At 46.3% G+C, this 12,638-nt stretch overlaps 2 protein-coding genes and 1 non-coding gene across 8 annotated transcripts in view; 2 read left to right on the top strand and 1 right to left on the bottom strand.

Moving 5' to 3' along the window:
* Positions 1-7,964: 7,964 nt before the first annotated feature.
* Positions 7,965-12,638, bottom strand: part of PABIR3 (PABIR family member 3) — a 121,447-nt gene continuing 116,773 nt past the window's right edge. Inside the window, exon 9 of one of the 3 annotated variants that reach the window (XM_071088864.1) lies at positions 7,965-8,167. In XM_071088864.1, coding sequence (XP_070944965.1) covers positions 7,980-8,167 — 188 coding nt within the window. In that variant the 3' untranslated portion in view covers positions 7,965-7,979. The remainder of the gene's footprint in view (positions 8,168-12,638) is intronic. The other 2 variants (XM_071088863.1, XR_011618313.1) reach the window with 2 other exon arrangements.
* Positions 8,144-8,252, top strand: LOC112426586 (U6 spliceosomal RNA). Its single transcript, XR_003017965.1, has one exon. It is a non-coding gene; the product is annotated as a U6 spliceosomal RNA (small nuclear RNA).
* The window catches only part of LOC105481408 (motile sperm domain containing 1), a 28,169-nt gene continuing 26,764 nt past the window's right edge, over positions 11,234-12,638 (top strand). For all 4 annotated transcript variants that reach the window (XM_011740971.3, XM_011740972.2, XM_071088872.1 and 1 more), the window contains exon 1: positions 11,234-11,368. The gene's annotated coding sequence lies outside the window, so the exon portion shown is untranslated. The remainder of the gene's footprint in view (positions 11,369-12,638) is intronic.

The raw sequence follows: 12,638 nt of genomic DNA on the forward strand, positions 1-12,638 counted from the left end.
GTGACATAATCTTGTGTAACTTAGTTTTTTACTGGTTTTTTATTTGGGGGTTTTACTTCAAAGACTGGGAACTTGTTTGGGTGTGTGTAACCAGCTTACACTAGAATTGGTTTTTTAAAATGTAGTTTAGGTATTTCAAATGCTGAATTTCATGTATTTAGGAAAGTTACTGATTCTAAATATGTATCTAGATGCTGGTGTTACTCCAAATGCTAACGTTAAAAATGTGTTTTGAAGAGTTATACAGAGAACATCAACATTTATATAATCACCCCTATTTTTCAAATAAGGAAACTGAAGCTACAAGAGACAAACTGGCCCAAGGTCACATACAGCTAAGTAAGTGTCAAAATGAAGTTTTAACCCAGGTCTGAATGCCTCTTATCCATGCTCTTAACCACTGCACTGCAGTAGAGTATACCTACCTCTTGCAGTGGACATTTGGGAAAATACTTACAACTGGATTATAGAGCTGGTCACTTTTGAAGTACAAAATCACATGGTCTGAAGTGGAGTGTAATTACATACAAGCTACATCTTAAGTACATGTTATTGCAGAATCTTCCCTTGCTGTGGCTTGCTCACCCCAATCATTGAAATCATCTGTGCCTCTGTGAGGACATATTCCCAGAAGTGCTGTGACGCACATGCTTACCTTAAAAACTGTGGTTTGGCCAGGCGCAGTGGCTCATGCCTGTAATCCTAGCACTTTGGGAGGCTGAGGTGGGCGGATCACCTGAGGTCAGGAGTTCAAGACTAATCCTGGCCAACATAGTGAAGCCCCATCTCTACTAAAATACAAAAATTAGCTGGGCATGGTGGCGGGTGCCTGTAATTCCAGCTACTTGGGAGGCTGAGGCAGGAGAATTGCTCGAACCCAGGAGGCGGAGGTTGCAGTGAGCAGAAATGGCGCCATTGCACTCCAGCCTGGTCAAAAAAAAGCAAAAGTCCGTCTCAAAAACAAAACAAAACCAAACAAAAAACAAACTTGTGGGTTTTTTTCTAGGTATATTATTAGTTCAGTCTGCCTTCCAAGTTTGGCTATGAAGAAAGTAGGTAAGTAGGTGAGTGTAATAAGTTATACATCTTGGATGCTTAATGAAATTTCAGTGTTGCCCTTTGGCATATTCCCTCAACAGGGTGTTTCAAAAGTCTCAGTCCAGTTTTTTTTTTTTTTTTTTTTTTTTTTTTTTGAGACAGAGTGTCGCTCTGTCACCCAGGCTGGAGTACAGTGGTGCGATCTCGGCTCACTGCAAGCTCCGTCTCCTGGGTTCACGCCATTCTTCTGCCTCAGCCTCCCGAGTAGCTGGGACTACAGGTGCCCGCCACCACGCCCAGCTAATTTTTTCTGTGTTTTTAGCAGAGATGGGATTTCACTATGTTAGCCAGGATGGTCTCGATCTCCTGACCTTGTAATCCGCCTGCCTCTGCCTCCCAAAGTGCTGGGATCACAGACATGAGCCACCGCGCCCGGCCTCAGTCCAGTTTTAAGTTTTAAATATGTTTCATTGAGCACCTACCAGATTACTAGATAGAAAATTCCAGATGAACCTGGTGGGCCTGCCATTTATGAGAGAAGCCAAAGAGCCAAGTATGAAGGATAGGGCCACAGGAAGTACAGACTTTGGAAAGGAACAGAGTGGAAGAGTGGAGACAGTGGGATAGTACAAAGCTACTCAGGGCACGATGTGGGATCTCCTCCACAATCCTTAAGAATTGCAGTAAAATTGCCAAATTTAGAAAATGCTGATTGTATCTGGATTTCTTGTGGAAAATAGCAAAACTTATCAGGGTTTGGTACAGGACAGGGTGAAAATAGCATGCACAAATGTCCAAGAGCGTGGAGACACCTAGTATGAAGTACAGCTTGGAAATCCCTGGAGGATGCTGAGATATAAGCGGCAATTGAGGGTGACCTAAGACAGTATCTGGGCTACAACATCATTAGATAAGATGGACTGCCTTGATTTTTTGTTTTGTTTTTGTTTCCCCTTGATAGTTTTTCTTTTCTTTTTTTTTTTTTTTTTTTTTTTTTGAGACGGAGTCTCACTCTGTCGCCCAGGCTGGAGTGCAGTGGTGCGATCTTGGCTCACTGCAACCTCCCCCTCCTGGGTTCAAGCAATTCTCCTGCCTCAGCCTCCCGAGTAGCTGGGAGGCACACACCACCATGCCTGGCTAATTTTTGTATTTTTAGTAGAGACAGGGTTTCACCATGTTGGCCAGGCTCGTCTCAATCTCCTGACCTCGTGATCTGCCCACCTCAGCCTCCCAAAGTGCTGGGATTACAGGCGTGAGCCACTGCCTGGCCTCCCCTTGATAGTTTTTCTTAAAGACGTTATTGTTTTAGAGCAGTTTTAGGTTCATAGCAAAACTGAGAGGAAGGTACAAAGATATCCCATTTAGCCCCTGCCCCCACACATGCACAGCCTCCCCGATTATCAACAGCCTCTTGAATTTTTACAACAAAGTTGACTAATCTCAGTGGCCATGGCCTTTATTTCATTCTTCATCAAGTCCCAGCTTCTTCATAATATAAACATATATATGAGTGCCTTCTGTGTTCTAGTCACTTTAAAGACATGCATTATTTCCTCTACTCAGGCTACCTTATGAAGGAAAGTTTCACAGATGAAGGATCTGAGCTCAGAGAATTTTTTTTCTTCCTAGATGGAGTCTCGCTCTGTCCCCCTGGCTGGAGTACAGTGCCATGATCTTGGCTCACTGCAACCTCCACCTCGTGGCTCAAGCAATTTTCTTGCCTCAGCCTCCCGTGTAGCTGGGATCACAGGTGTGTGCCACCACACCTGGCTAATTTTTTGTATTTTTAGTAGACAAGAGGTTTGCCATGTTGCCTAGGCTTGAGCTCAGAGAATTTAAGCAACTTACGCCAGTTTCCGCAGCTCATGACTCTCTGTTTCTTCCAGTGAACCACACTGCCTCACATGCCTCATTCCATGGTTATTTTCTATATTCACAAGGAATTCCTGACTTTTATTTCTTTCCCCTTAATACTATGCCCAAGACTGTCTCCTTGTCTTGGTCAACTTTCTCTAGCATGGTGAATAGATAGCCTTGTGTAACAGTGTTGTAACCTGACAGGTGCAGAGTACAGGTGCCCTGGTTGCTACTACAGAAGGTGAAAAACTATCCTTAGCTCTGCCCACAGGCTCAGTAAGTCACAGGGCTCTTGGCATCCCTGAGGCCACTCCAAGCTCTGGAGCATGGAAAATGCTCCCACTATTTAAAGAATAAAACAAAGTCATTCATACATAGTGTTGACATCTAGCAGGCAATTCAAGGGTTCTTGATTAACTGGTAATTTAGTCATTTTTATTTAACTTATATGGGTCATGGGGTAAGAGTGATGACAAATACAGAACAGTTTCTCTGTGGTTTGATTCTATAAACTTGCACAAGGAATCAAGACAGAAGAAAGGCTAGTTCCAGGACCTTGAACAGAAATTTTTGGCCAGGCCTGTCACAAACTCATTCTAGCCCAGCAACTTCACTGTATGAAGTGAATTTCAAGGTCCAGGAAGAAGAAAGGTACAGCTAGTTAGTGCAACAGTGGAAATCAGTTCCTACTTTTGCAAAAAGTGCTCTAGGGAATTAAAACGGGTCTCTATTGTCTGCTTTGCCACTGAATGACTGCAATTATTATTCCTGTTCCTTAATTTTTTTCCAAAATGAGCTATGGCAAGAAAGAACAGGAGAGGAACTCTGGGCAAAGGCTACCAAAATGGACTGGCAATGCAACATGTCTGAACATCCAGAATTAAAGGTGTGGTTTTTAATACCTTTTTATGGCTGGATTGACCATGCGTCTGGATTGTCAGCTAATGAGAATGCAGCCGAAGCCTTGTTGGCGTTCCCTGTTTTAGCCACATCTTTTGGTCTCCAGCCCTTGCCTCAACGTAATGGGAGAACTAGGCAATATTCCCCACTCCTCTCATAAGGCCCCTCTCAAACTCACCTCAGCTAAAAATAGCACACCTATATAAAGGCTATGAACAGTAGGCTCTCACTGAGTCCTAATCCCAAGACTGCCAGTGCCAATGCCTAGCGGACTCTGCATCTTTCCTGAAGTAACTAACATAGGCTTTACCAAAGGGGAGACCATTCACCCTTTTTGTTTGTTTGTTTGTTTGTTTTGAGACAAAGTCTTGCTCTGTTGCCCAGGCTGGAGGGCAGTGGTGTGATCTTGGCTCACTGCAACCTCCCCGTCCTGGGTTCAAGCAATTCTTCTGCCTCAGCCTCCTGAGTAGCTGGGACTACAGGGTGCTCACCACCACACCTGCCTAATTTTTTTTTTTTTTTTTTTGTATTTTTAGTCGAGACGGGGTTTCACCACGTTGGCCAGGCTGGTCTCAAACTCCTGACCTCAACTGATCCACCCACCTCGGCCTCCCAAAGTGCTGGGATTACAGGTGTGAGCTACCCGCCCCGCCCCATTCACTCTTTAACAAATATTTCCTGATGGATGACTCTGTGCGTGGCACGAGACTAGCACATAAGGCTGGATACAGAGTTGAACAATGACTGCCCTCAATAAGTTTCCAGTCAACTAGGTGAGGCACGGAGTAAACAGACAATTTCACCTTTGCATCCCCTGGGCCTCACATTGTGCTTGCTATATTGTAGGTGCTTACGTTGGTGGATAAGACCAACTCCAGCTCTTACTACTTAAGAGGCAAACAGGAAAACAATGACAGTTGGCCGGGCACCATGGCTCACGCCTGTAATCCCAGCACTTTGGGAGGCTGAGGTGGGCGGATCATGAGCTCAGGAGTTCAAGACCAGTCTGACCAATATGGTGAAACCCCGTCTCTACTAAAAACACAAAATTTAGCCAGGTGCACTGGCGCACACCTGTAGTCTCAGCTACTCGGGAGGCTGAGGCAGGAGAATCACTTGAACCTGGGAGATAGAGGTTGCAGTGAGCCGAGATTGCACCACTGCACTCCAGCCTGGGCGACAGAGCGAGACTCCATCAAAAGGAAAGAAAGAGAGAAAGAGAGAAAGAAGGAAGGAAGGAAGGAGGGAAGGAAGGAAGGAAGGAGAAAGAAAGGAGGGAAGGAGGGAAGGAAGGAAGGAAGGAGAAAGAAAGGAGGGAAGGAGGGAAGGGAGGAAGGAAGAAAGGAAGGAAGGAAGGAAAGAAGGAAAGAAAGAAAACAATGACAGCACAGTGTTTAAGTGCTATTAAAGAGGTCTGCCCAGGGAGCTGGGAGAACTCTGGAGAGAGGAATCTAGTGGGAGCACTGGTTGAATAAAGCCACTGTGGCACTAAGAAATTTCTGAAACATCACCAATTAGTTGAGACAGTAAAGGTCCCTGTTTTAACACTTTGACTTCAGATGGTAAATGATATTTTCTTCAAGTCACCTAGTTCCTGCAACCAGTTCTAAGAGCTTGGGGCGAAGACAAGGAAATTCCAGGGGAAGGTTTTGCATATACTAGCTGCAGGCACAATTGTAAGGGAAGTTTGGCCCTGCTGGAGCCTCCTTCCAAGCTCTGTTCCACAGTTTTGATTTCTCCTTATCTGAAAGGCCTCTCCCAGAAAGAATCCTAAACTAATCCATTCTGATACGTGAATGACTGGTAATGTCATTGACATTATCTCCCAGATGACAGTGTTTCCCAGATTTGCTTGAGGATAAGAATCACCTGGTCTCATTCCTAACTGTACTTTTAATCTTGTCTTTCTCCTGGAAATTGGTATTCAGTATGTCTGGGATAGGTCTTGGAATCTGTTTTTAACAAGGTCTCCAGGTAATTTTTTTTTTTTTTTTTTTGAGACAGAGTTTTTTGCTTTTGTCACCCAGGCTGGAGTGCAGTGGCACAACCTCAGCTCACTGCAACCTCTGCCTCCCGGGTTCAAGTGATTCTTATGCCTCAGCCTCCCGAGTAGCTGGGATTAGAGGCACCTGCCACCATGCCTGGCTAATTTTTGTATTCTTAGTAGAGATGGGGTTTCACCATGCTGGTCAGGCTGGTCTCGAACTCCTGACCCCAAGTGATCGGCCTGCCTCAGCCTCCCAAATTGTTGGGATTACAGGCGTGAACCACCCACCGTGCCCAGACAGGCTCCAGGTAATTCTTAACCTCGGGCAAATTTGGGAAACCATGATCTAAAGCATTATCCATAGTCATTTGCAATAAAGCCTTTGATTCCCACAAGTGGCATCTCAAACACACATATCTAAGTAATACAGTGTCAAGATTATTAAAAACATAATAATAAAACAGAACTTATGTTTGAAGAACATCTTGTGGTTTACATTATTACTGGTCCCTGGCCTGTTAAGAACTAGACTGAACAGCAGGAGTTGAGCCATGGATGGGCAAGCATTATAGCTGAGCTCTGCCTCCTGTCAGATCAATGGGGGCATTAGATTCTCATAGGAATGCGAACTGTATTGTGAACTGCGCATGGGATGGATCTAGGTTGCACGTTCCTTATGAGAATCTAATACCTGATGATCTGAGGTGGAGCAGTTCCATCCCAAAACCATCCCCCACTCCCATCCATGGGAAAAATTTGCTTCCACAAAACCAGTCACTGCTGCCAAAAAAGGTTGGGGACCACTGACCTATTCCATATACATTACCGCATTAGAACCTCCTAAGAGCCTGGTAAACTGTGTAGGCCAAAGATTCTTGTCTCCATTTTAGGAATGAGGAAACCCTGCCAGAGTGTAACTTGTGATATAACTGGAAAGAAAGCAAATGTATCATAAATGACGCAAGAACAACACAAAACAAGATGCCCACTTTTGCAAAAGAAGAAATCTTCCAATTTATAAGATCTGAAGAGATATCAAGTCCAAGGGTAGTCTAAAGCAAATAGGAGTCAAAAGCCTCCCAGAGGTGGGAGATGTGTCTCCTTTTGGAAATTCAGTTGTTTTTCATGGCACCATACAATTTTTCTATACTGGATTCTTTTTTGTTGTTGTTTTGTTTTGTTTTTTTGAGACGGAGTCTCACTCTGTCGCCCGGGCTGGAGTGCAATGGCAGGATATCGGCTCACTGCAACCTCTGCCTCCCAGGTTCAAGCAATTATCCTGCCTCAGCCTCCCGAGTAGCTGGGATTATAGGCACCCGCCACCAGGCCTGGCTAATTTTTGTATTTTTAGTAGAGACAGGGTTTCACCATGTTGGCCAGCTGGTCTTGAACTCCTGACCTTAGGTGATCTGCTCACCTGGGCCTCCCAAAGTGCTGGGATTACAGGCGTCAGCCACTGTGCCTGGCCTTCTATACTGGATTCTTATGTGAGCTGTACCAGTTACATTTTCCACAACCACATATTATACCACAAACCAGTCTGACCTGCAAGGCAAGTACAAGCATTGGTCCTTTTGTAATGCCCTGCTGCCTAACCAGTTTGTATTTGCAAAAGCGACACGTGGCCAGGTTAAGTTGGAGATGTCCTAGGGAAGGGTGGATGGTGGTTGTATGAGGCCTTGCCTAGGGTCCTTTCTGGGCCTACTTAGGGCTTCAGATGCAATGGAGATTTTATTTCATCAAATGGTATTAACGTCATTTCTGGATCAGACCTTGTGCTGGCAGCCTGAAGAATTCATAGTCTAGGTAGGAGAGAAAGGAAGATATACATGTGGCTCGTGATTACCTAAGTTAAGATGAATTGTAAAGCAGAATAAGCAACATTCTATGGTGATGGAGCAGGAGTTAATAGTTCTCATGGAAGATCCTGGAAGGTTAGTGGAGGAAGGAGCATTTCCACTGGGCCTTGAAAGATAAGTAGGTATTCCAAAGACAGAGAAGGGCATTATAAATGGAGGAAATCTGTGAACAACGTTATCAGAGGCATGAGCTTAAAGAAGATCTACTGGCAGCCTAGGTGGGGCAACTGGGGAAAATTCTTTGGGCCTTTTTCTTATGGAGAGGGGATCGGTCAACATTTCACCTTACTCTTCCTCTAAACATCAATACAATTTAATTTTGAAAACTGTATCTTTAATTATACTCCAAGGGGCCTATGGAAGTTACTGATAGTGTGGCCTCCTTTCAAGGGAGAGTATTTGAGGTAGCCAGTGCTGGTTGAGTTGTCCCAGACCCTGCTGTCTTCCACGGATAGCCAAATGTATTGGGCTAGAGTATAGGGTACATCAGAAGAGGATTGCAGTACTTTCTTTGGCAGCACATATACTAAAAAAAGGAACAACACAGAGAAGATTAGCATGGGCCCCTGCACAAGGATGACAAACAGATTCATGAAGCATTCCACATTTTTTTAAAAAAAGAAGAGGTTGCAGAGATCCTGAGCAAAAAGAACAAAGCTGGAGGCATCACACTGCCTTACTTCAAAATACACTTTGGTTACAAAGCCATAGTAACCAAAACAGTATGCTGCCAGCATAAATACAGACCTGTAGACCAATGGAACAGAATAGAGAACCCTGGAAAAAGTCCACGCATTTACAGCCAATTCATTTTTGAAAAAAGGTCCCAAGAACATACCTTGGACAGCCTCTTCAATAAATGGTGCTGGGAAAACTGGATATCCACATGCAGAAGAATGAAACTAGACCCCTATCTCTCACCACACACAAAAATCAAATCAAAATAAAGACTTAAATCTAAGACCGGAAACTATGAAACCACTAGAAAAACATATTGGAGGCTGGGCGTGGTGGCTCACGCCTGTGATCCCTGCACTTTGGGAGGCTGAGGCGGGTGGATCCCTTGAGGTCAGGAGTTCAAGACCAGCCTGATCAACATGGTGAAACCCCATCTCTATTAAAAAAAAATACAAAAATTAGCCGGGTGTGGTGATGGGCGCCTGTAATCCCAGCTACTTGGGAGACTGAGGCGGGAGAATTGCTTCAACCTGGGAGGTGGAAGTTGCAGTGAGCTGAGATCGCGCCATTGCACTCCAGCCTGGGCAACAGAGAAAGACTCTGTCTCAAAAAAACAAAACAAAACAAAACAACAAAAAAAACCATATTGGAGAAATGCTTCAAGGCAAAGATTTTTTTGAGTAAGATTGCAAAAGCACAGGCAACAAAAGCAAAAATAGATAAATGGATTACATCAAGCTTAAGAGCTTCTGTACAGCAAAGGAAACATTCAACAAAGTGAAGAGACAATCTACAGAATGGGAGAAAATATTTCTACCCATTCATCAACCTCTCTTCAATGCCCCCCTTCTCCCCTCCCCTTCCCAGCCTCTAATAACTACCAATCTACTCTCTATCTTTATGAGATCCACATTTTACAACCACAATGAGTGAGAGCATTGAATATTTGTCTTTCTGTCCTTGGCTGATTTCACTTAAGATAATGACCTCCAGGCCAGGAGTGGTACCTCACGCCTGTAATCTCAGCACTTTGGGAGGTCAAGGCGGGTGGATCACATGAGGCCAGGAGTTCAAGATCAGCCTGGCCAACATGGGGGAACCCCGTCCCTACTGAAAATGCAAAAATTAGTGCCTATAGTCCCAGCTACTCGGGAGGCTGAAGTGGGAAGACGGTTTGAGCCCAGAAGGTTGAGGTTGCAGTGAGCCAAGATCCCAAATATCTTTTCTCATTCTGTAGATTGTCTCTTCTCTTTGTTGAATGTTTCCTTTGCTGTACAGAAGCTTTCTAGCTTGATGTAATCCCATTTGTCTATTTCTGCTTTTGTTGCCCGTGCTTTTGCAGTCTTACCCAAAAAATCTTTGCCCTGTCCTGAAGCATTTCCCCAATATGTTTTTCTAGTAGTTTCATAGTTTCAGAAGGAATGAGAGCTAGTATTTGATACTTCAGTGTGGTAATTATAGTTTATAGTAATTTATTGTATATTTCAAAATATGTAGAATAGAAAAATTTGAATGTTCTCAGTATAAAGAAAAGAAGAAAAGACAAACTTTTTTTTTTATTTTTTGAGACAGAGTTTCACTCTGTGGCCCAGGCTGGAATGCAGTGGCGCGATCTCGGCTCACTGCAAGCTCCACCTCCCGGGTTCACACCATTCTCTTGCCTCAGCCTCCCGAGTAGCTAGGACTACAGGCACCTGCCACCATGCCTAGCTAATTTTTTTGTATTTTTTAATAGAGACGGGGTTTCACTGTGTTAGCCAGGATGGTCTCAATCTCCTGACCTTGTGATCCGCCCGCCTCAGCTCCCAGAGTGTTGGGATTACAGGCTTGAGCCACCGTGCCCAGCCAGAAAAGACAAACTTCTGAGGTGATGGGTATCCCAATTACTCTGATTTGATTTTTACACATTATATGAAGATATCAAAGTATCACCTGAACTCCAAAAATATGTACAACCTCTATGTTTTTTTGTTTTATTGAGAGAGCATCTGACTCTGTCACCCAGGCTGGAGTGCAGTGGCACAATGATATTGACTCACTGCAGCCTCGGACCTCCCAGATTCAAGCGATTCTCGTGCCTCAGCCTCCAGAGTAGCTGGGACTACAGGCATGCACCACCACACCTGGCTAATTTTTGTTTATTTAGTAGAGATGGGTTTTGCCATGTTGGCCACGCTGGTCTCGAACTCCTGGCTTCAAGTGACCTGCCCACCTCGGCCTCCCAAAGTGCTGGAATTACAGGCGTGAGCCATGGTGCCTGGCTAATTTTTGTGGTTAGTAGAGATGAAGTTTCAGCATGTTGCCCAGGCTGGTCTCGAACTCCTGACCTCAAGGGACCCGCCTGCCTTGGCCCACTTTATATACCATGCTAAGGTGTTGTTGGTACTGTTGAGACTGAAAGGTTTCAAGGAGAAAAGTAACGTGGTCATGTGTACATCTTAGATCGATCCCTCTGGCTGCTTTCTGGGAGATGGTTTAGACTGAGGTAAGAGTGGAAGCAGAGTCCAAACAGGAGGCTACTGAAGGAGTCCAAGCAAAAAGTCATGGGGCCTAAACAGGTTCTGAGGATAGGGTGGAGCCAGAGGCAGTCAACAAGACATGTCTCAGAAGTATGAATAGAAGCCACTAGCCTTGAGTACTCACTGGGTGCGTGTGTGCAGGAGAATGAGACAGGACAGCAGGCAAGAGGGACTGCCTAACGAGCGCAGAGAGAGGTGGCCCTCTGTGAGAGCCTCCAGTCTGTCTCTTCAGGGGAAGGCGGGAGAGGAGGGGCAGATCCGAGGACAGAGAAGGAAGAAGTTTAGAGCATGAAGAAACCCCAAGAGGCCAGGTGGCAAGGCCAGAGCCCCGCCCCAGGCTCCGGCCCCGCCCCCAGCTCCACCTCTTCTTCCTCCCACCTCCCACCCCCAAGTCGCGGCTCATCCTCGAGGGCGGAGAGAGGTGGCATTTGAGTCCTCCGGTATCCCAGCAGGCAGTGCAGCCTAGAGACGCTGACAAAGGAGCGGAGGAGCAGTCGCAGCTGCTTTCCGAGGAAGCCGGTGTTGCCGAGGTGAGAGTCCCCCACCGTCCCGTCACCCACTTCCTCTCACTTCGGGAAAATGTGGAAGTTACGTGGCTGAGAGCCCCCCGCCAAAGAATGACCCATCCCCACAGCCGGAGGTTGGCTCTGTGATTGACAGCGGGGCTCCGCTGCGCCGAGATGCGGGTGGGCGGCGGGGAGGAGACTGAGGGGATCCTTTCCTGTCCGGTGTGTGACTGGCAGTGGCTCCGCCGCCCTCGGCGCCCGACCCCGGGGTCTGGCCAGCTGATGTGTGGCTCGCTCCTGCCCGGGCAAAGGCAGGCTCGGGAGCCTCTCGGTGCCTGCCCGGCGGAGTTCAGTTGCCCAGGGGATGCAGCTCTAGGGACAACTCTTCGGTGGACGCAGCGAGGAGGGCTGGGGGAGGGAAGTTGACTCCCCGTTTGGGGTGACACCGTCCTCGCCCTTCCTCCAGCTCAGCCGGTCGCCCCAGCGAGCAACTGGAAGGAAATCGGCAGGGCTGGAGCGAGGCGTCCCGGGATAGCCTCAGCTGTGCTGTCTTTGCCTGGAGGGAGATGAAAGTAGGGTGGAGAGGCGGGGAGGGAGAGCGAACGCCTTCTTGGAATAATGGAGTAGGGTGTAGGGGGTGCGTGGCCTGTTTCCTTCGACTTCCCTGGACCTCTGCACGGATCCTGATGGTTGCACCAGCTGCTCTGCTGTAAACAGGCTCACATGACCGGTTTCACATGGAGCGGCCGGTGTGGGGACGAGGGCTGGGAAGGCTGGGCCCCAATCAGGTGGAGCTGAAGTCCTAGGACAGTCCATTTTGTACTCCCTCTCCAGCCCTCCTGCCCTTAATCAATGTTCTGCAGTTTCCCGCTTTGAAGGAAAGTAATTGACATCTGCCCTCTCTGGCTGAAGTAGCAGATCTGCCCCAGTAGAATCTGAGAGATCTCACGTCGGGGAACGAGAGGACAAATACTAAGTGAAAATTGACCTTTGAGGGAGATAAGAAGAGGACTCAAACGTGAAAAATTGGGTCCTTTGGATCTTGCCTAAAAAGCAGTCCTGTTCTTAATGTGAATTCCAGACAGAAAGGGGAAAGTCTACTTTTTCAGGCAAGGCACACGTGGGATTTAATATTCTTGGTGAATATCTTGTCCACACTTCCTCTGAATACTGGAAAATCTCTTTGCTTAGAAAAGACTATATACAGGATATTGAATACGGAGTGGATACCAACTTTTAGATTATACTTATAGTTGGTAGTGGGAAGTTTGGAAAACAGGAAACAGGGCCAAAT

This window comes from Macaca nemestrina, chromosome X (assembly GCF_043159975.1).
Source record: "Macaca nemestrina isolate mMacNem1 chromosome X, mMacNem.hap1, whole genome shotgun sequence".
Classification (NCBI taxonomy): Eukaryota; Metazoa; Chordata; class Mammalia; order Primates; family Cercopithecidae; genus Macaca; species Macaca nemestrina.